The 26,042-nt window shown below is 45.9% G+C and overlaps 1 protein-coding gene across 4 annotated transcripts in view; it reads left to right on the top strand.

Annotated features, from left to right (window-relative positions):
- Window positions 1-5,375: 5,375 nt before the first annotated feature.
- Window positions 5,376-26,042, top strand: part of LOC144143414 (atlastin-2-like) — a 29,127-nt gene continuing 8,460 nt past the window's right edge. The window contains exons 1-9 of one of the 4 annotated variants that reach the window (XM_077675171.1): window positions 5,376-5,607; window positions 15,771-15,939; window positions 20,061-20,372; window positions 20,427-20,957; window positions 21,205-21,369; window positions 21,423-21,479; window positions 21,539-21,610; window positions 21,679-21,828; window positions 22,793-23,065. In XM_077675171.1, coding sequence (XP_077531297.1) covers window positions 15,919-15,939; window positions 20,061-20,372; window positions 20,427-20,957; window positions 21,205-21,369; window positions 21,423-21,479; window positions 21,539-21,610; window positions 21,679-21,828; window positions 22,793-23,065 — 1,581 coding nt within the window. In that variant the 5' untranslated portion in view covers window positions 5,376-5,607; window positions 15,771-15,918. Of the gene's footprint in view, window positions 5,608-15,419; window positions 15,940-20,051; window positions 20,373-20,426; window positions 20,958-21,204; window positions 21,370-21,422; window positions 21,480-21,538; window positions 21,611-21,678; window positions 21,829-22,792; window positions 23,066-26,042 lie in introns of those variants that run through there. The other 3 variants (XM_077675174.1, XM_077675172.1, XM_077675173.1) reach the window with 3 other exon arrangements.

Raw genomic sequence — 26,042 nt, forward strand, 5'->3', positions numbered from 1 at the left:
TCGCACACAAATATCGACTGAAAGGGGGTACAACTTCAAGCAGCAAACCATTGAAATTGGTGTGGTGTTCCATGGCTTTGAATTTTTTTGTGTTGAATCACCGTAAATGTCGCGTAAATTTTGAAATAAGGACTCTTGTGCTGCTTATTTACCGGTAGAAACTGAAACTACTTTCCTGCTGCAAATTACTTGTCCGCTGTTTCACTGCAAGTCAAAATTTGTGCTAAAATATGCTTCTGAAGAAAATAGGAATTCAGAATATATAGGTCTAATCGAGGGTATTTGTTTCCTATATATGCCTAAATGGCACTTCTAAGTGCTTATTATATGCGCCTAAAACCCGAATTTTTCGTGCCTAAAGTTCCGATCTCTAGTCCTAAATATCATCAAGATTGCATAACAGCCCGCTAAAATTCCAGTGCATGACATTTTCAGCAGCCATGAGAATCAGCAAAACAGAAAAACGAATCATCGTTTTTTGGTTTTTAAAAGTTCTGTTTCTTATTAGGCCGTGTTTTGGGAGCCCTTCTCAAACGTTCGTTAGGTTACAGAGTCATTTACGGGTGCAGTGACATTACGGGCCTTTGGTTTGGTCGGTTAACCACGATCAGTGGCCCCAGTGGCCCCACGGCGTTCTTGTGATGCCTCAGGAGTAGACGTGATTGGCGAGACATCCATGTTCTCAATCGCGGTTTCTGAGCGTGAAACCGTGTCGTGTAAACCAGAGGTTGTGCTAGAGGCTGTAGCCTAAGCAGTGGACACAGCAGCAATAGCAGTGGCGGTAGGGGCAGCGTTGTGCTGTTGCACAGGAGTTTGAGACGAGGTCAGGTTAACATCGCTGACCTGGACAGAAGTCGCGCTGGCTGCCTTTGTCCCTGTACACGGTCCAGGTGCAGCAGCAGAAGCCACAGTTGTGACTTTCTGCTGCTGAGTGGGGGGACTGTGACGGGACCAGGTCAGCCTCGCTGCACTGGGTGCCCGCATCTACCAGACGACGCCCCGCCCCCCGGCGAGCTGCGTCTGTGTAAGTTTTGCCCGATAGCAAGGCGTGATTAAGGCTCGCTTGTGGGAACATTAATGTTCTAAATGAATTTCAGTTGGATGACTGCTTTTTCTTTCTTGAGTGATGGACATGCACGTGAAAAGGTAGGGTGTGGTCCACTGCAGTTCTGGTATGTCACTTGTGGCTTGTTGCACTCGTCACTGGTGTGGTCAGTGTTTGCGCAGTGAGCACAGATGGATCGGCCACGGCACGACAGAGTACCATGGCCATGCTTCCGGCACTTGAAGCACCTTCGCGGATTAGGTATGTATGGACGCACTGGACAGGTAATACATGCAGCATGGACAGATTCTGGAAGTGTTGAACAATTGAAAGTGAGAACAACGCGTTTTGTTCGAATTTCCTCACCTGCGTGACACATAGTTATCCGCCTCACAGCTGTGACGCCTTGGTCGTTAAGCCCTTCAAGGAGATCATCTTTACTCTCATGAAGTAGCTCTCGTTTAGAGATGACGCCTTGGATTGCATTTAGGCGGCGATGTGGTTGGGACTGTCACTTTTAGTAGAGCCAGAGTGTCCTGTTTTAGGAGGTTCTCGCTTTGGTTTTTACTGCAAAGCAGTATATGTGTAATCCGCCCAGTTTTCATTCCGGTGTCTAATCGTTTTAAATCGTTATGGGGCGGATTCGTGCGGTTGTTTGGAGGAAGAAGAGCAAGAATCGAAGCGTGCGCCCGAACACAAGCGCGATTGGATGCAAAAACAATGGAAAGCTGCTGGCACTGCTATTACCGCCTCAAGTTCAGCTCGTGGAAAAGCAGCGAATCCCTCCCGAATGAACACCAAATTGACCGCCAATATCACATCACTTCGTCAGAGGGCTTTCAAGGGATATTTTCGATGGCGTCGGTCACTTCTAAACACGCGCCCATGACGGGTTGCCTGTTTATGCGTGCTCAGGTAGTAGAGAATAGTGGGAGGGAGGAAGGGGGCGTGCATGCGCAGGTACAAGTTTTATGCCCGTACTGATGGATGGCATGTCCATTGTGCTGTTGCGAGATTTAAACGCGGACGTTAAATGGCCCAATGGGACCTGTCCAGAATCCTTAGTGGTAGGGCGGTTGGCTTTGTGTGTTAGGCCACGGCCCCTCGATCAAGCGCACGCAAGGTGTTGCGTGCGCTTGATCGAGGGCCCGTGGTTAGGCTATGTTCAGATTACCTACGCAAAACCACCCGTATCCTGATCTATGGACGAAAAAAATCCCATGTCACACAGTTGCGGTGGCCGAGACGTGAATTGACGTCATTCTTTGTAGTTATTACAACAGTTGCAGCAACATTCTGAACCCGGCCTTACACAAACAGTAAGATGCTTACGACGCGGAAGGGCCACAAGCAGTTCTATGTGTATCTGCAAGAACAAAGCTTGGATCCTTCAGAGGCTCATTCAGCTGATTAGCTAGGAAATATGCTCCATCGCAAATTACGATAAACGTGTTTTATTTCGTGCCCTCCGTGGGCTGCGTCCATCCAGCGTCCTTCAATGCATTTTTGGTCATGAAACTTCGCCATCACGCTATGGGAGAGCTTCGAACGCTGCCGCGCCTCGGCGCTGGTGTTGATCGGAGGGCAGCCGGGGCGTGGTAAGAGCGCGTTTGGCAGGGAACGGACCACGGAGTAAGATAAAACAGACCCTCGCCGCCTTATCAGCAGTGCGCTTTCGCTTTACGTGTCGTGGGCCGCTCAAATGGACTTATCTTTTTGTGAGTGGCGAAAAAATTTGGTGCGAACGGGCATGGTTCTACTGCGTTCCTGCCTGCCGGTCTGGCTACAGAGCAGCCAGGGCCACCCGATGCCCTCCCATCTGCGGTGGCGCCACTCGTGGTGGCATTTGTCCCCGTACGAAACTCGGCCGGGAGTTTCATGACCAGAGAAGCATTAAAGGAATCTGGTCCAGCTTTGCAGGTCCTCCTTCTTCACAGAGTGGAAGGGCACTAATTTTTGTGTTTGTACTTCTACTAGCACATCGCCCGAGGCAAGTTTATTTGCATGGCAGTCTTTCCCGACAATACTCTCAGGGCATTTTACGATGAGGAACCTGGACATTTTGGCTAGAGGTGAACTTTGTTCTTCTGAATGTATCACTAGGTGTTTGCTAAAGGTCTTGACTGGAAGCGCTGGTTTGAAGCTAATTACTTCGGTACGGCCTCTCTTTAAAGACCGATCGGTTTTTCTCGGTGGTGAGAAAGGTGAAGCCATAAATTCATGGTGTACATTCGGTAGTAAGGCCGGCCACCCAACACAGAGCCCGTGACTTCACACGCTAGCCGTAGCTTGCCACTGTATTCCTATGCTCTGGATCGAGAGTGACGTCTTTGCACAGTATTAACCCTCGCCGCCTGGAAAAGCTTAGTGATACAGAAGAAAGGAGAAGAGAGTACAGGGCTAGGAAAGGAAATAGGAAAGAGAAAGAATTGAGAAAAGGACACGAAAACGCGACTGGCTGATTCCCCTCTGGGCTGGTCAGACCGGGGCGCCACTGCTAGGAGGGGGGCCAAAGTGGCGTGTTGCCGATGCCAGGGGGCCATGAATGTCCAAAACAACCCTGGCCTTGGCTCATCCACCAGGATGCCCTTTTTTCCGGATACGGCTAAGCCACGCACAGCCGGGGCGTGGGTGGGTCCGACCCACATGTGCTCGGGACCGTGGTAGTGCAAATACCAAATGCCTACAACTGTAGGCACCCCTGCGGAGCTCGGGGCCGTGGTGGCGCTAGTCATCATGCACCTTGATTAGTCTAGGTGTCCCCGGCGGGGTGGAAAAAGGAAGAGCTTAAATCGCTATAATAGTTTAAATGACGATAATTGGTCTGGAAGAATCTTGATAAACTAAGAAAAGAATAGAAGAAATAGACTTTTGACAAAAGTGATCGGATAAAAACAAGAATTTCCACCTTAGTCATCTCCCCGAAAAATCGCGGCGGGTTATTACTACAACTCCGCTTTCCGCCGCCCCAAATGCATTATATTACTACTCATAATGACGAGCCCCTTACTAAGTTGCAGGTGCTCGCAACAGTTTCTAAGAAGCCAGCGTATGCAGAAATTGTGCTCTGAACGAAACAACACAATCTACGCGTAGAATACCAACACACTCAGAGTGTGTGGAGGGTTACATATCCTAATTTTGAAGAAAAAAAAAATGGGTGCTATCAACAAAACCGTTTTGCGCTAAGGTGTTTTATGTGGTGCCTTTTCGTTTATGATAGAGAACACATACTTGACAAAAGCAGGTTGTCTGTGCCTTTAGGCGAATAATACAGATAGGAAAAAAACACGAGTTATGCCAACTCTGCAGCCACCTTCTCGCCGAGTTTTCGACACGCCTCAGAATCGACAAGCCTCAAACCAGGACGAATTTTTCTTCAACTGCGAAGTTTCTGAGAAAGCTGTGTAGCTTTCCTTTGCAGCCGTACGGTTGCATTGAGGTGGATGTCAAACATTCCTTCGCACAAAATCCCCTCTGTACGGTTAATTTCTGCTGCCGCAGCCACTGCCAAAAAACAACTGTGCAATTGCAATAGTGCATGTAGTTTAATTTGGTTATACTATTTTAACGTTAACTGGCAGCAGCTGCACGCAATACTATCTTTTTAGTGTTCGTTTATCGCTTTCCTGCTGGCGTCGAGCAGCGCAAAATTACGAAGCAATCTAATATTAAATTTTCTTCATCCGTATCACGTCTTTCGAGTATAGAATTGACTGTAGTGGGTTTCCAAGATGCGGTTCTTCATAAATTTACTGGTGTTGTACTTGGCCTATGACCATTATTAAAACAATTAACCCATCTCCAACTTGAGTTCCACCACTTGGAACTGCCTGCAAAAACGAAAGGTGAGGATTGGCGGGTCTTCAATAAGAGTAACTGAATTACGCGAGTCAAGATTTCATTCAGCTAGTAAATTATCCCACCTATGAAATAGCGAATAACCTATCACTACTTGAAAAAAAAAGTAATTCCAGTCATGTCCTCATAGAATGCCATTCGTCGCCACTGCCCGGCTTAGATTCCTCGTTCGTAGTAATGCTGAAAGAGCACAGCCGATTTTTGGTTGAAGGCAGTGTCAGAAAACGCCTGTCGCGAGATTGGCGCATTTACGGCGAAACGAGGATCGAAGGAAGTTGCCTGATTTCGAACGCTATAGGCACAGCGACCCTAGCCAGCTTCGGGAGGGTGATGCTGTTGTTTATATTCTGTTCCCAAGGTCTAAAGCGGCGCCCGTCTGTTTTTCACTCACTTCGGTGGCGCTCCGCCTCCTTGCCACTTCCGGCTCGGTTGTGTTTTGTATGGTTGTGCGTTCCTCGTCGGAGGCTGAGTGGTATGTTAGGTGCCTCCCCAGCTGTGTACGTTCATTTTGCTGTTGCACTCGCCGGTCTATCTTACGAGCGCCGACAGTGTGATGGATAGGTGACGGAGGGATTCGAAAGAAACGACTTCGCTGTTCTCCCGCTTCTTTCAATCCCCACGCCTGGGCCGCGAGCTGATTGTTGTCACGCGGCCACGTTCTTCGACGCCTTCGTGGCTACCGATCGGCGTCGCTGTGGAAGGTACGTGAGTGTATATGCAATGATTCAGTTGTATCGTTCGTAGCATCTTGGTCATGTGCGGCGGCAACACACTTGTGTATAACACCGCTTTCGCACTTCTAGCCCCGTCCTGCCACGCCCGAAAAAGATTTTAAAGAGAACTACTGTGGTATTCTGAAGCCTAACGCGCCACTGTTGTCATCAGCATTTTTTGAAAAAAAGTTTCTGTGCGCAGTTTTCAGAGGTATGTACCAAGAAGAATGTGAACTCGCTGTTATAGACGAGTGTGTAGCGCACTGTATACATCTAAATCATTGCCAAGAACCATTGGCGATATTTCCTTCACAGAGATCTGAGGGACGGCATAGCATGCTTCATTTGTAGCCGCCAAAGAAAGATTACTCTTTTTAGTTTCCGTCAGCCCATTTAGCTCGAACTACTGTTTGCAGAAATGTCGCAGAATGACGAGGAAATTGATCGACTTTTTGGTTCAAAGTGGCACGTAATGGTACAAAAATATTAGGAAAATTCCCGTTGTATGGAAGCACCAGAATATAAGAGATATGCGCACAAAGTAGACGACATGCCATTGCGTCAACAAGAACAAAGTGACATTATTTCAAGAAGATCAGAGAAGGAGAATAACAGACAACGTTTATAGGCTATTAGAACCTAAGCATTTAAATTTCGCATGTTATATCCGATGGTGGAAGGGGTTGGACATAATACCTCCTCCATAATTAGGCGAAGATGATACTCCTCTGGCTGCGAAAAAGCATGCAGATTGTTATTTTGTCTGTGTGTGCATCAAGGACATCATTACGTTACGACAAGCAGAAGTTTATTGCTGCGAATCTCCCAAAAACCATGCTGCATGTAGCCCGTCCGGGGAACAACTTTGGCGGCTGCCAAAATTAGAATAAGCCTTTGTGGTACACTTGGCTTCCACATTTTTTTATGCATAAAGATTTTTTTCTAGCAAACACTAACAATCATATTACTTATCGCTATCATCCGTATCGTGCATCAAAACCATTTTCGCGGCTGCAGGACAGCCGCTTGCCGCACTGCCTTTGTCGAACAAACGGCTCACAAACCTATCTGCGCTCGTTCCTTAGGGCGAGTCCGTTTTGCATACCTTAGATTCTGAGATTCCTCTTCATGCGTTTCCCTTCTTGCGTCACCCTCTCCCGCGCTGTCTTGTCACTTTTTTTACCCGTTTCAAAAAAGCGCATGATCATTCTTTTTAACCATACCTCACCGCAACCGCTAACACAACGGCTGCTTCAAGCACTTGCGCTCTTTCCTAAGAGCACCACTATCAAGAAGCACCGCTGTTCGCATCTCTAAATGCATATATTCGTGGTTCCAAATGTTCTGTCCAGTTTACAGGTGCTCCTTCGGCTTCAAAAAAAAAAAAACTTTACAGAGAAAATGCGGCTTCCACGGAAAGGCCTTGAAAGAGGCGACTGCTGTGTGTTGCGCAACCGGATGCAATGCTATTACGCCGAAGAGGAAACTTCCGCGTCGCGTGCTTTTCGAAGTGTATCACTTTTTTTAGTTTCGATTCGATTATTCCGCTCCTACATATAGCGACCCTGAGTGAGGACGTCTCTCCTTTTTCTCTCTACACCTTCCCGCGGCAGTACTGGCGGCGCGCCTGCGCGAAAACGGCCATCGCGCGCCTCTCTTGTAGTCGAAGAATTCTCGTGTGTGCTTTCTCGGACATTATAATGCAGAAAAAGCGATGCCAAAAACACCCCGACGAAAGTAAGAAGTCTTTTTGCGTCCTTGTAGCGAAAGACGAGGAACTCGTTCGTATTCCGTGAAGCTGAGCTGAAGAAAATGATTTGTGTTGTGCACGTGCTCTGCTTGATGACAACCTTTCCAGTTTTGCATTGCGCACCAGTGTTTTGCTAGGCGCACGTCACATTCGCGCACATGATGCAAAAAGACCTCCTGCTCTGGAGTTTGGTTCACTTGCAGCACTTTCTCTCGCCCTCCCGCAGTGGCTACTACAAGAGCAGACGCTCCGCATGGGTTTGCGTTGACAAGCAAACAGGTGGTTGAATTTTATTGAGCCAAAATGGGACTTAGCGAGCTTTATCGCTATCACATTGGTTGAAATATCAAGGAAACTGCCTTCGCTGGTCAAACAAAGCCCGAAAACTGCGGATTTTTGTTTCGCGCAGTCAGCTCTCGCGCGCGCCATTGCTGCGCGGGTAAATGGTTGAATGTCATTCGTCCGGTGCTTTCATGCCACTCCTCTTCCACAGAACCTTGCTGTCATCCCTTGGGATAGCTGAAAACACGTGCTTCTGCGACGTACGGTTCAGGACGCAAAACTGGTTAATACAGAAATAGGCGAGCCTATACGAGTCCCACAGAGTAGCGGTTTGTGCGAGTTGGACACATAGCGAAGTGTTAAGGTTCAGCATAAGACGATGGACAACTAACACAACCAAGACACACAGTAGCGCACCGTGTGTCTTATTTGTGTTAGTTGTCCCTCGTCTTGTGCGGCGTTATTACACTTCGCTCTACAAGTCGGCGTAATCGTGGAACTGCAGGCACTGTTAGGACCATTCACATGAAAGCCTGAATTATGCCGTGATACCGTGTATTCAGCTTGTTGCCTAATGCACTTTATTTTTGCTGAGGACAGCGTCGTCGAAGTTTAATTTCAGAGACAGCGGAATGTGTTGCGTGCTGTTAAAACAGCTGCGTGCTGTTAAAACAGCTGTTAAAACAGTTTCCGCATGCACTTTGTTCTGAAGCATCAGTTATTTAAGTGCACGCGAGCTGCTTTGTACAGAGCCGCACTCGACATTTTCTCAAGAATTATTTCTTGTTTGTTTTTGCATTTGTGCTAAGCGTCAAGTTCCACTCTAGAGAGTCTTGTGAATTAACCTCCCGCCGATTCCTCCTTGATTGTGTCCTAAAGTTATTGTGATCCGGGAATTTGCTGATTGGAGGAGGCTTTACACGTCCGTTGTTCCGCTTTACACGTCCGTTGTGCTACGTTTTTTTTTTTTTTCGCCTCCTGCATTATCAGCACCGACAATAAGACGAGATAAGGAGCGAGGCGCTGAAAAGAAAATAATTTGCGTTTCTCATCTGCCTTTCTCAATGTCTTTGAACTGTGAGTGGTACTGGGTACCGGACCTTCGGCTCAGCCCCTTTGCCGCGACGGAATGCAGTCGCCGGCACACGTACAAAATACTTTGCCCTCATTCGCAAGTATAGCGTTATCAAAAAAAGAATTGCGCAACTTGCACTACTTGGGCAAGGCGGGGGAAACAGCAGAGGCCCTGTCCATTCGTCAAAGACCCGGTTGTTGCATAATCATCAGCGGCAGCAGCCCACTAAGCTCACTGCAGGACAAAGCCCCCCTTCCCCCCACTCCTTCATGCACCTTTAAAGGGACACTGAAGTGATTTGTAAACATTGCGGAATTACTAGCGCAAATTGTAGTCCGGAGTTCATAGGCCTTGTTTCGAGCACTCTGAGTGCGCTTACGCGAATTTATTTAGTAGAAAAAACAATTCGAAAAATCTGCCCTCCTCGCTGCATCCCCGCCCATTTTCTGTGGCGTTTTCATGTGACGTCAGGAGGAGATGAGCTCGCAATTGGCTGCGCTACTGCACGGCTCCCCGGCCTTCAGACAGTCAGTCGGCCCAGCGCTTCGTCCGCCGGCCGCCGACGAGTCGTCGCAATTCGTTCACTCAGTTGAAACGAAGCCAGGACACGTTTGTGAATGGAAGAATGTGCCTTTCTTTACTTTGTTAGTTTGTACACTGTATCTAGCTCCAAGTCAAGGTCGCTTCACACAAGCGCTCCACAAGCGCACATGCGACGCTTCGCTGACTGGTACGCCAGTAGGAAAATATAAGGCCACTTGAAGGCGGGAAAAGAGTCAGCGAAGTCAATATAGGTACTAAGGAAATAAAATCAACTGAATACTTTACAATGGAGGATATGCTACAGAATAATACAAATAAGGAGCGTAAACAACGAATGCTTCAAAGGGGAGTTAAGTAAGCGTGAAAAGTTCGATGCATATGTAAGACACCAATTCCCACGATATTGGGCGACTGGACCGGATGATGCACCGCTGTCCGCGGCGATGTTGGCTGCCTGTGAAGCACTGCTCCGCTGTAGGGCAGGCCGTCTGATGAAGTCATTAGGTCTGTAGGTCATTCAAGAACCCGGGAGCATGTTATTGTCTTCAAAGACGCGAGTCACCAATAATGATGTACCCACAGACGAAAAACACCATAACATCACTACATACCAGCGATACAGAATCGCCTCGGCTCCGGCGCTAATTTTGTAGCCGCGTTAACGCGGAGAGAGGTAAACAGACGAAGTGCCAGGGTCAGCCGGCTGGAATATTAACGTTTACGCAGCCTGTACCACCCCCCCAGTTCTCGTCTAACTCGTGAGGCTGCGCGCCTCATTCGGCAGGCTCAAACCTCTTCACTCCCTTCCCATCACATTCTTCACCGCATCTATCGGTGCCCTGGCCATCCTTCCTGCCCCAGGTGGTCTTCCTATCCATCCATCCCTCATTCTAATTGGGACTTCACACCATCATCTCTTACCCAATTCCTCACTTTCATCACTTCCTGGGAGCTCTGGCTGTCTCCCCCGCCAACAGTGAACATCCAGACTTCCCAGGAAGCTCTCTACAAACACGTGCACCGGATCCACACGGACATTCTGGAGTACTGCGTGGATCTGGTGAATTGAACCTTCAAATTAGGACCTGGACTTAGGTCCTGCGGAAAATAAATGTTTGTTCTCTCTCTCTCTCTCTCTCTCTCTCTCTCTCTCTCTCTCTCTCTCTCTCTCTCTCTCTCAAGTTCGGCGCGGATCGATTCTGGCAATACTACGTGGCTCCAATAATACTGTCGAACTTTATGGTTGTCGCCCAGCGGCGGGGATGTTATGTTGTTATTGACTTTGCGGCGTGTACAGGAAACTGTACGCGCCGGCGGCTGAGCGATGGTTCATAGACGCCCGGTTGAAGAATTTTCCGGGGCCTTCCAGGTTGGAAACAGAGAGGAAATGCGCAATAACTCGAGCGACTACACAACGACAAGGAACGCAACACAAAAATAATAGGCGCTCTCTAGCAAAGTTAGGACGTTCTTCGATAAAATTGGATGCCGTACGCGGTAGTTTCCAACAATTATCTTTCGCCTAAGGAAAGGGCTTTGATTTTTAAGAGCTGCCGCGAGTAAAATAAGAATATTTTTCCTTCTTGGATAAGGGTCCACAATAACTGAGCTCTGACCGGCCGCGGCGGCTGAGTGGCTAAACAGGCTAGTTCGATTCCCGGTTATCGCGGCCACTTTTTCTGATGGACGCGAAAAGCTAAAAACGCTTGTGTGTGGAGATTTATGCAGGCGTTAGAGATAACCAGGTGGTCAAAATAATTCCGGAGCCCTACAATACAGCGCAACTCGTCGTCCCGGTGTTGCTTCGGAGCGTTAGGTGTAACAATCACAATCACACAAGAACCTCTGTCTGGTTTGCATTTACCCCGTACTTCCCGTTGATAACAAATCATAAAGCACAGGCACGGGCACAGCTTTATTACATCTGGCTGCGAGTGATAACCGGAAAATAACCCGCCGTGGTGGTTCAGTGGCTAAGGCGTTGTGCTGCTGAGCACGAGGTCGCGGGTTTGATTCCCGGCAGTGGCGGCCGCTTTTCTGATGGAGGCGAAAAGCAAAAACGCCCGTGTGTACGGCGTTAAACATCCCCAGGTGGTCGAAATTAATCCGGAGCCCTCCACTGCGGTGTGCCTCATCGCCTGCGTTGCGTCGGCGCGTTAAACTTTACAGTCAATCAATAATTGTAAAATAGCGCTTACTGCCCAAAAAGGAGCAGAGCGCGCACTCACCTTCCAATTTTTTTCCCCAACTATGATGTTTCCGTAGTATAGGTGCCTTTCCTTGTCACCTTGTATTAAATGGCAGAGCGATTTGCGTCAAATATACCAGTTCATGGACGATACGGAAACTAACAAAACTACCATTCTTTCTTGAAGACAGTTGAGAGAAACGCCAAAGCTTTCCTCATGTCAAAGCTGCATCAAAAGTGCGCAAAACAGTTGGCTAAAATTCCGTACAAACTTCGATGAAAGTGCATCCAGTGATTGTCAATCCTTTAAACACAGCAAAAGCAAACACAGAACGAACTCAGGCGAGGGCGTTTTGCGCACTAGGTAAACCCATTTACGAAGAATCAAACTGTATACCAATACATGGTTTATGAGATATGCTACTGTACTCCTTCATCATCGATGCCTGTATTATCTTACCTATAGAACTGTCCCTTCTTCGTAATTTTCAAGTAACCGTTTTGCACAATGGAAGCATGGATTCACGCATGCGCGGTGTGTCCAGATATCTTGTCAGATCTTTTCTGTCGACCAACCGGTCTATTGTGGAAATGCATTAGTTTTTTGACAGGACGCCATCGGTTTCAGCAAGGAAGCTTTCGCTTTAAAAATAGTTAAGATAACAGCTCCAGCAGTGACAGCGCGGGGATATATTTTAGGGTAAATAACCTCTGTAGGCCCTCAGCAATTCCTTTGATTGCTATAGGGCCCATACTTCGCGTTGTTGATCAATGCGCTCTCGGCTACAAACGGCTATATAGCCTCCTGGTTATCTGAGTTGGTAGAGCGATTGGCCTAGATAGCCGGTGGTCTCGGGTTCGAATCCTGGACCAGGACATTGTTTCTTCAACTGCGAAGTTTCCGATGAAGCTGTACAGCTTTCCTTTGTAGGCATACGGCTGCATTGAAAAGGATGTCAAATTTTCCTTCTCAGAAACTTACTCCACCTTGCGGATTTCTCCTAAAGCTGGTCGACTAACAGCTGTGCATCACTTCGAGTTGTTGATCAATTCGCTCTCGCGCTACAAACGGCTATAGCCTCCTGGTTATCTCAGTTGGTAGAGTGACTGGCCTAGATAGCCGGTGGTCCCGGGTTCGAATCCTGAACCAGGACATTGTTTCTTCAACTGCGAAGTTTCCGAGGAAGCTGTACAGCTTTCCTTTGTAGGCGTTGAGGTGGGTGTCAAATTTTCCTTCTCAGAAACTTACTCCACCTTGGGGGTTTCCCCTTAATCTGGTCGACTAACTGCTGTCCATCACTTCGAGTTGTTGATCAATTCGCTCTCGCGCTACAAACGGCTATAGCCTCCTGGTTATCTCAGTTGGTAGAGCGACTGGCCTAGATAGGCGGTGGTCCCGGGTTCGAATCCTGGACCATGAAATTTTTTTCTTCAACTGCAAAGTTTCTGAGAAAGCTGTACAGCTTTCCTTTGTGGTCGTACGGTTCCATAGAGGTGGAGGTCAAATGTTCCTTCCTAGAAACTTACTCCACCTTGGGGATTTCTCCTAAATCTGGTCGATGTGTAAATGAGTATTACTCGTGTTTGAGTTTGTCGCTGAGTCCCGGCTCCGAGTTTCATGCTGCGGCGATATGTTGCTGAATTTCGGGAAATTCGTCTTTAGGGGTAACACCTGCACTTTTTTCGGATTAATTTAAAGCTTTTGCCATATTCCATGACCACAAACACACCTGGTCCACATGATATTGTTGGATGACGGCGACAATCAAGGGTAGCCATGGAGAAAAAAATTCGTCCACATTTGCAGCACTGTCTCGATCTTTCGGATCAGTATCACCTTTACCGGCTGCGAAACAGCGGCTGTAATACCAGGCAACGGTGGATCAGTTGCAGCTGCGTATTGCGCAACAAGAGCCAATGCTTAGTCAAAAAAAGAAAATTTCTGTGTCGCTTGCCCCACGTAGGCGCAATTGGAAGGAACGCTGGTTGAAATACAAAGGAGACTACAATGGGAAGTGTTTCCGCGCGGGACAACAAATAGACAGTTACATCTGAGCAGAGAGATGCGCACGCAAGTAGCGACAGCGCAGCACGCGCACCAGTTTTAGTTGAAGAACCAGTTTCAGTTGACCGCATGCAGAAGTTGGTGCGTGGATGGACCAGTAGCATCGAAATGAGCGCTTTGTGTGTCACGCAGCGCCACTAAACGCTCAATTGGCGAACGATACATGCCGTTGTCTGTCAGCGCCATGATTCCTAGCCAGTAGAAGCCGTAAACCAGTTTTGGGGGAGTCGCCCGTTTCTTTTCGCGCGTGAGGGAGACCAAAAGGAGGTGGCATGGGTTCCGCGCACGACTCGCAAAGCCCGCAAAATGTTTAACGCAAGAATCCCAGACGTGATGGCTCACGCAAAGCGCGCTGCTCCCGCTTGCGTTCTACGCATGCGCACTCGCACCCCCGCACTTATTTCACGTACGAAGAGTTGCTGCGTGCGTTCCCCTTAAACAGTTCATTAACCGCAATAGCGGCGCAGAGCACCTGCGGCATAGAAAACACTGAAGGGTAACCATGTGCTCTTGCAAGCGTTGCGAGAAACATTGACTGTAATAATCGTGCGGGTAACAACTGTACAATTCGAACACAGTTACAAGTGTCCTAAAGAATAACCCTACAAAAATCTGGCAGCATCACAAAAAAAAAGGCAAAACGTCGATTGATAGGTTTCATTCAACACAAAATTATTCACTCCAGATGATAACTTGAGTCGCATTTCAACGGACACTTTCATTCCGTTCTCTCAAAAACCAGCCATTGTGACACGTGCCATAATAATACGGAAGATCTTAAAGGGACAGGCAACCAATTTTTGTCGAGTGCATTTTCTTTATCCCAAAATCCAGGGCATCACTTAAAACACCTTAATCCAAAACGGGTTTCCAAAGCGCCCCATAACTTTTGAATTCGGAATTTTTAGATCAACAAGATATACGTGTCCCGTCAAAAGGAATCCTGCCAACCATGACAGTTAGCCGTGCGGCAACATACTTTAAAGTGCACGTGAGGGGCCCTATTCTCAACTGCACAAATTCACAGTGAATTCGCCATGTTTTTTTTTTTTTTGTAAGCACAACGCAACCAATCAGTGAGGTGATGTACATGTAGCTATGACGACATGCAGTGTAATTTGACGCTTCACACATAACGATCACAACCAGGGTATCAGATATTTCGCATAAGAGTTATAAAAACACTTGGCATGTGTGATAAAAATTAAGATGGTACCGGAGGCTGGCAAAGGAAACACATTTCTGTGGGTCAAAATTGGCGTCAGCGCACAAGGCGATCGAGTAACGTTGATCCAAAAGCGAGCGAAGGGGATGTTGAGCTAAAGAACGTCACACAATCTTTTTTACCTTGTCTATTTATTTCTTTCAATCGGTTTTAGTAATATAGTTGAGCTCTCTGCTTCAATGCAAGCTTTGTTGCGTGTTCACCTTCCCTGCCGCCACCGCCGCCACGCCATCGTCTGCTGCTATGTTACAAGTTTATGGCATGATCATAGAAAAAGACGGCCGTGACCATCGCTTGTATGACACACAAGAGCAGCGAAGCGCTACGCCTGATAACCGCGTATCGTACCGATGTCGCCTATTCACTCATTTGTCAAGCTCGACTTCAATCAGCGCAGTAATGATTAAAACAGCCACTTTTCTTTGTTATTTTTCTCTCGAGTTCGATCATGTGACCCAGCAGCTTAGTAGTAGTAGCGTGGACAAATGTCATGCACTGGGTTCTTTTTGTTATAAAAAGGATTGTACTGCCCTCGTATGTTGCTGTTACACCAAACAAATAAATTTATTTTATTGCAAACATAAAAGCCAACTACGGCATGTTATTTGTATTCTGCGTGATCGCTGACTTGTAAATAACTAAAACTATTATTTCTTTCGGTAGAAAACGTGTTTTAAACCGCGCGTCATACGAAAATGCGCCTTATGCACATTCACGGGGTTTTCAACACAGAGTTTCATGCTAATATATACTAGAGGGAAATCTGTCGCTGCAGTCGCGGGCCGCCTTGGGCGGCGCCATTGCCGCTAGCAACGTTCCACGCCAACTTGGCTTAGCTATCCTAATGGCTTCTTTTTGTCACGAAGCCAAAACAAACAAAAAAGAGTAACATTTTTTTTTTGTTCATCGTGCATGAAGCTTCTACATAATCACTGACAAATTAGTCTTTTTGGTGGTTCAATATTATAATAACAACACATATTTAATGAACCTTGTACAGTAATATATTTGCTTTTTTTGCAGCCAGAGCCAACTTTTTAGCCTGTTCACGAGCCATGCCAAGGACAAGTGGAACGTGCCTGCCCGGAACATGACGGAACACTCGCTGAAGCGCGGCTCCCCTAAACAGTGGCGCGAGATTTCCCTCTAGTATATATTAGTATGACACTCTATGGTTTTCACGGCGCCGAAGGTCGGTGAAAGTTTTTGCCCTATTTCACGGTGACAGCAACCACCATTTTCAAGCTATTACGTAACATTACGTCACTTTTACGCAAGTTGAAGTAGCCAGTGTGTGACGTTATCGTTCCCGCCAGCTGTTTAAATTCCGTCACGCTTTCTCAGCCAACCAGAGAGAGTGTGTGATATACAAGCCGCATTGTTGTTGAATAGCAAAGACAGGCGTACGTTGTGATGGCCCCTGCATTTGGTCTAGTTTTTCGTCGCCGGCGAACAATTATGCGCTTTCAGTACAGAGAGATATAGCAAACTTTAGAACTGGCTCTCGTAAACGTCATAAAACGCCAAAATGACGACAGCACACACAACCGCTTTCTCAACCGGAAGCACGTGACCAAAATTGAAAGCCAATCAGAAAAGACTTCCAGCAAATTCACAGTTCACTTTGAATTTGTTGCAGTCGAGAATAGGGCCCCAGATGATTAAAACAGGCACTTAAAAACTGGTCCCGGCTAAAAAAACAGTACTGTTCAACCTTTCGTATTCCTTCATGCGTTTTTTTAATCACGCGTTGAAATCAGCGGAATTGTTTTGACAGGTAACGTTGTTTCACGTTTACACGCCACATGGAGCCACCTTTCATGCTTCAGAAAACTTGGTGCAACATTAAAAGTATTTCCGCCTGTTTATTTAAACATTTCCTCTGGTACCCCAGAATTGCCCGATTGTATCAAAGGCTGATTTTCATTTGAGCTAGATGACATGCACTCCTCAAAAATCAGGTTAAGTAACTTTAAAAGTTACCCGTGCCAGGAGGGGCAATTTCAAAATATTATTAGCCTTACAAGTGCGAATACGACAGCTCACAAAAAAAAAAAAGCGAAGGCAATGCCACTTTAAAATTTTCGAAAGAATGTTTAAACAAAACATATACACATTCAACTGATACAAATATTTGTGTCGAAAGGTTTTCAATAAGTGAATAAACGTTTCAGCACTTTCAGTGCAGCAAGGTTTGGAGGTTGCTTGACCAAGACACGTAATGTAGTTTCACCTTTTTTACACTGCTAACCACTATCTTTCTGTTTTCAGAAAGTTAAGTGCGAAATTAAAGTTATTCCGACAATTTGTTCATAAATTGCTGGTGGTCACCCCACTACATAAAACGCTGGCTTTCTATGAGCTAGAGAACATATACTTGAACAAAACAGGATGTAAGTCCCTTTAACTTTGACTTTATTACATATGAAGGTATCTTTTCCATATCGTCGAATCTAGAACTTAAATTATTGTGTGGTCCTGTTTGCATTTCTAACGCGTTTATTCGCGGCTATGTCGACTCACTCGCATATTTCCGATTTATTATATTTCGCTTGTAACTTTTGGGTGGTGATGTGCCCTTAGACTGGCTAACCGCAATTGTCATCGCTGTATTTAAAATAAGGTGACTGGTCAAAAAGGAAACTATCGTCCGATATCGCTCCCAAGCTGATCTTGCATGCTGTTGGAACACTCTGTAAGGAACTTCATGATGAAGTTTCTCGAAGATGATATTATTTTAACGCCGTTTTGTAAACGCTTGACGACCACCACCCAGGTTGTTTCTACCGTTCGTGCACTCACGTCAAGTCCCCAAGAATCTGGCCAAACTGTTATAATATTTCGTGACTTTAAGAGAGTATTTTACCAGGTCTCTCATTTTGGTACGATATTAAAACTTAGCGCGTTAAACTTGCCTTCCAACCTAGTTTAACGAATATTGTGCTACTTTTAGCCGCTCTTTCTATTCGTCGATGTAGCTGGGCACCATTCTCACTTCCTTCCCGTAAACTCAGGCGTCACGCAAGGAAGCGCTCTAGTGCCATTGCTTTTATTAATATACATCAGTGATCTTATACACTGCATTACTGAGAGCTTCAGTATAAAATTGTTTTCAGGCTATCGCTTAGTTCAGAAGGAAATTGAAAACAAAGATGATGAATTATTTTAAGTGATAGTTTCAGCGCTATTTCTAAATGGTGCGAGACATCTTACGCAAAATTTAATCTACAAAAAAACTGTTCATGCACATTACCAACAATACTGTGCCCTTGAATACCAGTACTGTGTAAATGACTGCACTTTTTCAAACGGAAAGCTTTGAGTACCTGGGCATGATAGTTACCAGTGAATAGAAATGGTCCAAGCACATCGATTCTGTCTGCGGATCTACTCGCCGCTAATTTGGCCTCCTACGACACCGGCTCAGATACTCTCTTTGGCATGGCTAAATTTTAGCTGACAACACGTTAGTTATTTCTAGATTGAAATGTATATATTTCTTTGGAGCCATCTACAGAAAATACTAACAAACGAACAAATGAAAAAACTTGCTGTTCATTTTACATTAAAGCGTTACAGCAAGCATGATTCGCCTATTGAACCAATGAACATTAATGAAATTACCTCCTTAGAATATCCGAGAAAGCTTAGTAGGGTCAAATTTGAATTCCAACTATGGCATCGGGTTTTAAAACTTGACTCCTGTACCTGCCTGCAGCCCTGAACCACTACACCCACGCGACATCACAATTCCTGTAGGATAAGTCCCGTTTTTGCACAAACTTATCAAAAGAATATTCATTTTTCCCAAGAATTATAACAGATTGGAACGCCATTGGAAGACGCAGTCGAGAACGGTATGCCGTAGTTCGGTCCCTCAACGTTCAGTGTATTGCAAAGAAGCGACAATAAGCTTCTATTTTACTATAATCTTTTATAGTGTTAGAATGTGAGGGTATCCATCCAAATCTACATGAAGGGAATATTGGGCTTTCAGAAGCCCTAGGATTTAAAGGTATCACAGAGGAAGTCAACTTCGAGGCTGTCGAGGGGACGAAAAGAAGATTAGAATGCTGGCGGACGAAAAGCAGAGAGGGGAATATTGCCTAGGACAGTTACCACCTGTAACAGGGAAAAAAGTGTTACGGGCCTAATAAGCTTTAGTGCCTGCCCTAAGCAGCGCTAGTATTAAACCAAGAGTGTAAAACATGATTATATTAGTCCTTTTTGGTATGATGACATGTCATCACCCCGCTTCAAAGCGGAGACTAATAGCAATCATCATCATCATCATCATCATCATCATCATCATCAACAACTATGTCAGAAAAGCGGCGACACATCGCAAAACTCAGATCGGCCGAAATAATGACAATGAACCTGTATACCGTGATTCGTAGCAAGCATGCCACCGACGCGTACCTGACACACATTTCATCGTTCTTTTAAGTGCTAATGCACTTCTTAAGCGACCCTGAACCTGCGTCCACCGGCGATGTCCGCGCACGTGGAGATGGGCGCGCGCAGCCTGGCCGCTGACATGGCACATACCCACGTGGGGGATTGGCCAGGAATCTCCTCGTCTTCCTTGGCAACGGGGGGAGATGGGCGCGCGCTGCCTGGCCGCTGACATGGCACATACCCACGTGGGGGATTGGCCAAGAATCGGGCGTGAGAAGGGCTAATGCACCTGCTTAAAGGAGTACTGACACGAAATTTCAAAGCTGACATCCGCTCTAGCAATCAAGTACAACGACAACACAAATAGGTGTCTGTGAATAAATGCATCTTTCTTTCTTTGTAGTTGTGTGTGTGTGTGTGATCTCTCTTTCGCGAACATTACCGAACCGCGCAAATTCAACTCGTGCATTCGCACTTTCACATTCTTCCCCTCGGGGAAATGCGGGGAATTTTCTTATATTGAAAGCTTCCATAAAAAGCTTCAATTAACTCTCGATGAAATAACGATTAAATGTGTGCCAGCCACGCGTCGGTGGCATTACATAAAAAGGAATTTCTTTTCCTATCAAATGCATTAACTTAGCTATTTGGTGGGTTGTTTGTTGAATGTGAACATTGTAATCTTGTGTTTATCAAACCGCACGTTCGGGGGTTTGACCTGGGCACGTGTTCATTCTGCTGCTTAACAATGTATCAACGATGTTTCAAGCGCTGCTTAACGATGTATCAACACCAACTAGCCCAACAGTCGGTTTTACTGTTTTTGTCATGCCCGCGTGGCGCGTTTGTCTTGAAGAAAAATGTCTAATGTCTCTCGTTGTTGAAGGATAACTCCGGATGTCTATGGCGCAGGAGATGGAGCGCGGTCGGCCGCTGCAAATCTTGCGCCCAAAGGATGACGGCACCTTCGAGATGGATAAAGAGGCACTAAGAGGCATTCTCCTTTCCCCACATGTAAGAGACAAGCCGGTGGCGATAGTCTCCGTGGCAGGCGCCTTCCGCAAGGGCAAGTCCTTTCTGCTGGGCTTCTTCCTCCGCTACATGCGCAGCGCGGACAAAGACAACTGGCTTGGTGATGTCGATGCTCCGCTGAGCGGCTTCAAGGGGAGAGGAGGCTGCGATGGCGACACCAAAGGCATCTGGGTCTGGAGTGAAGCATTCCTGGTAAGGTGGCGACTTTGTTACGCATGGCGCAGCTGTAGCGCTGCGAATGCGCAGGTTGAAACGCCTCATGGAGAGCAGATAGCTGTCCTCCTCATGGATACTCAGGGAACTTTCGACTGCGAATCCACGACGAAGGATTGCGCCACCATCTTCGCGCTGAGCACCATGATAAGCTCAGTACAAGTGTACAACTTGTCCCAGAATATCCAGGAGGACGACCTGCAATACCTTCAGTATTTTGCGGACTACGGGCAGATTGCTCTGAAGGCGAGTATATGCTCCATTGCGAGTATTTTTGATGCAGCAGCAGCGAAATGTTGGTCGGTCTTCTCTCTACGTTTTGCCACACTTTCGCAGGAACAACAAGTCACCCCAGCCAAACCCTTCCAAAAACTGCTCTTTTTGGTGCGGGACTGGAGTTATCCGTATGATTTGAACTACGGTGCCCAAGGAGGGAAATTACTTCTTCAAAAGCGCTTGGACATCACCCCAAAAATGCCGAAACAGCTGAGGACGTTGCGGCAGCACATCAGATTCTGTTTTTCAGATATTGATTGCTTCCTATTGCCCCATCCAGGCGAAAAGGTATGCTGTGTTAGATCCTCATGAGCAAACCCACTTTACAGCAGCATTGGATAATGGGGTGCACCCTTTTGTCAATATAATTCAGTGAAAACCATAGAGGAATGTTTAGGATGCTAATTTTTTTAGATAAGGGTGGTGCTCATGAAGGGGAATAAACGCCTTGAAGACAGCGGCTACAATGACAAGCATCTGCCAGTACTTCAATCGCTGACATCATAATAACGCCTACTTTTTCTGTAACTTTCAGGTGGCGACGGAAAAGTATTTTGATGGGCGACTGTCTGGCATCGCGGAAACGTTTAAACAGCACTTGAAAGAGCTGGTTCCTTCCATCCTAGCACCTGACAAGCTCATAGTGAAAGTGATCCACGGGAAAAAGGTCTCTTGCAAACAGCTGCTGGAATACTTCAAGGTAAGCTGCCGAGATTCCTTATCGCACGTATTACTGTTTAAGTGTTCTTCCAGGCATATGTGGACATATTCAGTAGTGGCGTGCTGCCGCCTCCCATGTTCACACTGGAGGTAAGTGAACATTGGTTCACAGTGCACTCTGGAACAAAATAGCTTTTCTTGCGGTACAGGCGTCCGCGAGGGTGTGCAACCATCATGCGAAGAAAGAAGCCAAAAAACTATACAAGTCTGCAATGGAGAAAGTGAGAAAATAAAGAGGTCAGAGGCGAGATATGTTTCGTCTTTGGTAACAACTAATTATTTAATGCAGCACTGCAATCTCGGCGGGCGTTGGTGGGATCCCAGAAAATTGCAAGAATACCATGATCAACAGAAGCAGTCCGCATTGAAGTTATTCTTGAAAAGCACTAAATGGGGTGGACGCTTCTACTCCAATGTGTGCCAACAGGAACTGAACGATGTAGGTACCCTACCCCTTAATATTTTCCTAGACGAACGCCAAGGATGGAGAGGCTCCAAATCACCAATTTCGAGAACAGTGCCGTATGATATTTTATAAACTATAACAAGTAATTGAATAGCTTCAAAAATTTTCTTTCTTGCGAAGGCTGTTTCAAGCGGGCCACCGGACAGAATTTTGCTAAAACTTTTTCCAAGTGCGTCTCTTTTTTCAGCATGGGTTGATATTTGCGATAGTTCGTTAAATAACACAACACAATAACAACATGACCCCGATGAACATAAATGGCAATCAGATATGGCAGTTTCCGAGGTCCTTTAAGAAATTTAGGTATGCACTGTATTGATGTTCAAGGCTGAAAAGTATTTATGTCCTCACGTCAACTAACACGCGTGTCTTTCATAGCAGAATTTTTTTCGTAGGAAAGGTTAAGCAAGATTGGCCTAAACTAACCTCTGCTGGCCGAATGACAGTTTAGGCTGAACAAATACAGCCAGTGCAAACAGGTCACAATGACCGAGTACCCAGACGCATGATTGCGTCTTCCTTGCGCGGAATAGCCTGTGCACCGACGAGGTGTGGACTAGAGATGCGGTCTGTATGACGAGGCGTAACATAAATCTGTCCAGTTGCGTGCGAATTCAACTGGACGCCGTCATTGCTGCTACATGCGACGCTTTTCAAGCCCACGCGGTGTTGTGTAAACTGGAGTAATTGTTGACCAGGTTTCGTGACCCACGCAATGCATTATTTGAAAATGAATTCTCGACCCAACAGAAATCTAATGCTGTAAAAAGGGCACTCCAAACGGTATAGAAACCCGAGTGGTATTTTTATACAATGGCAATTGTACTACTGTGCCAACGCTTCTAAATTTAAAGCCCTTCTTCCCACAATATCCTCTTCTGCGGAATTTCAAGGTACAACATGTATAACTGACTTCCATTTTTACTGGTTTGTGCAGGAAATCGACAAGTCGTTCAACCGGTTTGTCGAATGCAACGACGGGAAGGCAAGGATTCGAACTACGGTTATGCTGTCGGGGATGGCGACACTCAGTATCATCTCAATGGCAGGCCTTGGGGGTGTGGGGCTGGTTGGCGGTGCAGTTGCCTGCTTGGGGATGGCTGGTGCAAGCACTGCTGCCGCCGCCGTGAGGAATAACGTCCCTTCAAGGGGCCATTGGAGGAAAATCTTCACCTTCATGGACACACCAGTAAACTATGTATGGGACAGCGTAAGTATTTTGTCTGTTTTGGCAAGCTTCATATGCGAAACAACCGGATGTGCTGAATTTGAGGTATTGCACTTTCGTTAAAACATGTACCCCGCTATGGAAATACTTCGTGATCGCATGTCCACACCTATCAAAATCACTTCCAATTTCTTGTTACCACAAGGACGGGTGTGGTAATAGGAAACTGAAGTTCCTGAAAGTGTGTATATTCCGCGTATTTTGTATGCTTAGGTTCATATTAGCGGAGACAGCTTTTCTGTGCACTTACCCACACGCACTTACACGCACACCTCTCCCTGCAATCATCTTAATAACCTTCATCCGAATCCCCTCTTCTATTTTCAGGAACTCTCAAATACGCTGTTTGCCTGTTCACATTTACTCTTGCGCACTACATATTCTTCTTCATACCCATTAGCTTTCATCTTACTTTGAGCACGTAAGCGCATTATAGATCAGTGCGAGAGCTTGCATGTATACTAGAAGAATACTTCGTACCTCTCCTTCAAGGTCAGTAGCGCTCCAAAATGGCTCATTTTCTCTATGGGCTTGGGTAGGCACTTCTGCCGAAACAGGCTGCTGCAGCTCGTTGCTTTGGCGCCTCCGCACCTGTAATCTTATTCGGGTGCCTTGTGCGTCGGGATAGCTGACCACGGCATTCGAAGCACCCAGCTGTCATGTTTATTGGGCGGAAACCTTATATGCCTCTTTGTTAAAGGAACGGACCACCGATTTTTGTCCCGCATATGTTCTTTATCCCAAATGAAAGCCGGCGTTTTATATGGCCTGTTAACCACAAGCAATTTCTAAACAAATTGGCGGAAAACATTTTAATTTGACACCAAACTCTCTGAAATCGCAAGGGTGGCGTTTCGTAGTGTAGAAACTTGACACTACAATATGTGTCCCGCCTGACCTGCAGACCTAGCAGCTACTGCAACTGCTGGAACGTTTATTCACTTATTGAAAACCTTTCAACACAAGTAGTTGTGTATGTTGAAATTGTATATGCATTTTTAAACATTATTTTGAAAATTTTCGAGACACGCCACCCGCCGCAGCTGGGTTGCTCTCAGTGTGGCTAACTGAGCCTCCGTGCCCAGAAGCAACGGCAGCGTTCAGTGAACAGACCCAGTGAAGGAGCTTTGACGATTCTGCCTGAGGCAGGGGTGTTTCTCCTGCCGAAATATGCGATTTAAGTTTTCAAATACGCCAATGGCAGCTTCAGAAAAAGGACGCGCCCGGGGTGAATCGACCTGCCGGCCGACCTCTACAACGTGAAGCCAGATTCTAGCAATCAGCCTTCCCAACTGACGGCGCCTTCGTTCAAAATAGGCCTAAATTGACTAGTGAATTAAAAAAAAGCACATCAAGGAATAAGAAAGCTTGAGATTCACACTTTTTTCAGCTGGGGACAAGTTTTTAAATATTGCTTTTCGTCTCGCATACAGACGAATTATGTTGCCGTGATACTGTACGTCATGGTTGCCAGCATTATTTTTGGGAGGACACAGATGGCTCGTAAACCTAAAAATTTCGATTTTAGAAGTTCTAGGGCGTCATCAGCAAAACCATTTCTCGTTAAGGTGCTGTAAGGGATGCCCTTTCATTTGGGATAGAGAACATTTACTCTACAAAAATCGGTTGTCGGTCCCTTTAAGTTTTCCATGAACGCCTCTGACCGAAAACCGCTCGTCACAACCCATCGCGTGCGAAATGTTCGGAACGCTTCCAGCGAGTTACAGCAGTTGAAGTGGAAGGAAGGAGAAGCCCGGATTTGTGGATGCATTGAAGTGAATGAATAAAAATCGAAGTATAGTTAGGTGAATTAAAGAGGTTAATTGGCGAATTAGGGTAAATGAAATATATCGAAGTGAATAAATCCATTTATGATGGGTACTAAGCACTGAAAGGGTGTTACACATGAGAAAGTAATACACGAATTAAGAGTGGGGGAAGAGGAATCAAAGAGCATTGACAGGTGTAATAGTGAATGATAGTGAAGCAGATGGAAGAAATTTGCAGAAGTAAACGTGAATGAAGGTGAATTTCAGGTAATTAGGAAGGGAAACAAAGCAAATTAAGGAGAATCAGTTTGAATTAGGAGGGATCAAAGCCATTTAGAAGGAATAAAAGGAAATCAAAGTGAATGACAGAGCAATCTGTGGCACATCAAAGCGAAGTAAGGCAAATAAAATTAAATGCAAGAAATAAGGAAGAATGACAGGGATTTAAATCACATAATTTAATAAATTGGGAAATATAAAAACGTAACAAATTCAATAAATTTTTGTTTGGGGTAGGGTCACGAATCACAGCAGAATACTTAGATGATGTAAATTGGATGACTAAGGGAATAATGTTTATCACATGATACTTCGATGGATGACGGAGAGGTTTATGTGGATGAACACTGCATTTAATGTCGATTACTAAGACTTACAAGGGGCTAGTAAGACAACTGCGCCAAGTAGTGATGGCGACTAATTATATAGCCATTTAATTACTATAATTACTATAATTACAGTGAAAAATGCGGATGACAATCTAATTTGTCAGGAAGCAGGTAGGAGGGTCGCCGGTAAAGGAGTCAAGCTACAAAAGAAAGATAAGACGACGGCAAATGGGACTGCGGCAAAATAGACCATGAACAAATGTAAATCATAGGCTTGTGTCTAATGCATCACCACTTGTGTTTTGTCTACAAGTCACTTGGTAACAAACTGAGATTTCCCGTAAATGTGGCCGATTAACATCAGGCGCCCTGTGCATTTTGCTTCGTTTTCGTCTATTATATCCCTATCGGACAGTCAGGGATTGTTATTGGATCACCCTTTAGCGTCTTGTGCGCAGCCGCCCGCAGACATTGTTACGCTGACCAGCGACTATTTCGTCCTCTTCGAGATGACCGCTTGAATGCTACAGGCAATGCCGGTAAAGGTGTCGATGTGGCGACATGTAAGGCGAAAATCATGCA

The sequence above is a fragment of the Haemaphysalis longicornis genome, unplaced genomic scaffold (genome assembly GCF_048455015.1).
Source record: "Haemaphysalis longicornis isolate Haplotype H1 unplaced genomic scaffold, Haemaphysalis longicornis Haplotype H1 scaffold_6, whole genome shotgun sequence".
Lineage (NCBI taxonomy): Eukaryota > Metazoa > Arthropoda > Arachnida > Ixodida > Ixodidae > Haemaphysalis > Haemaphysalis longicornis.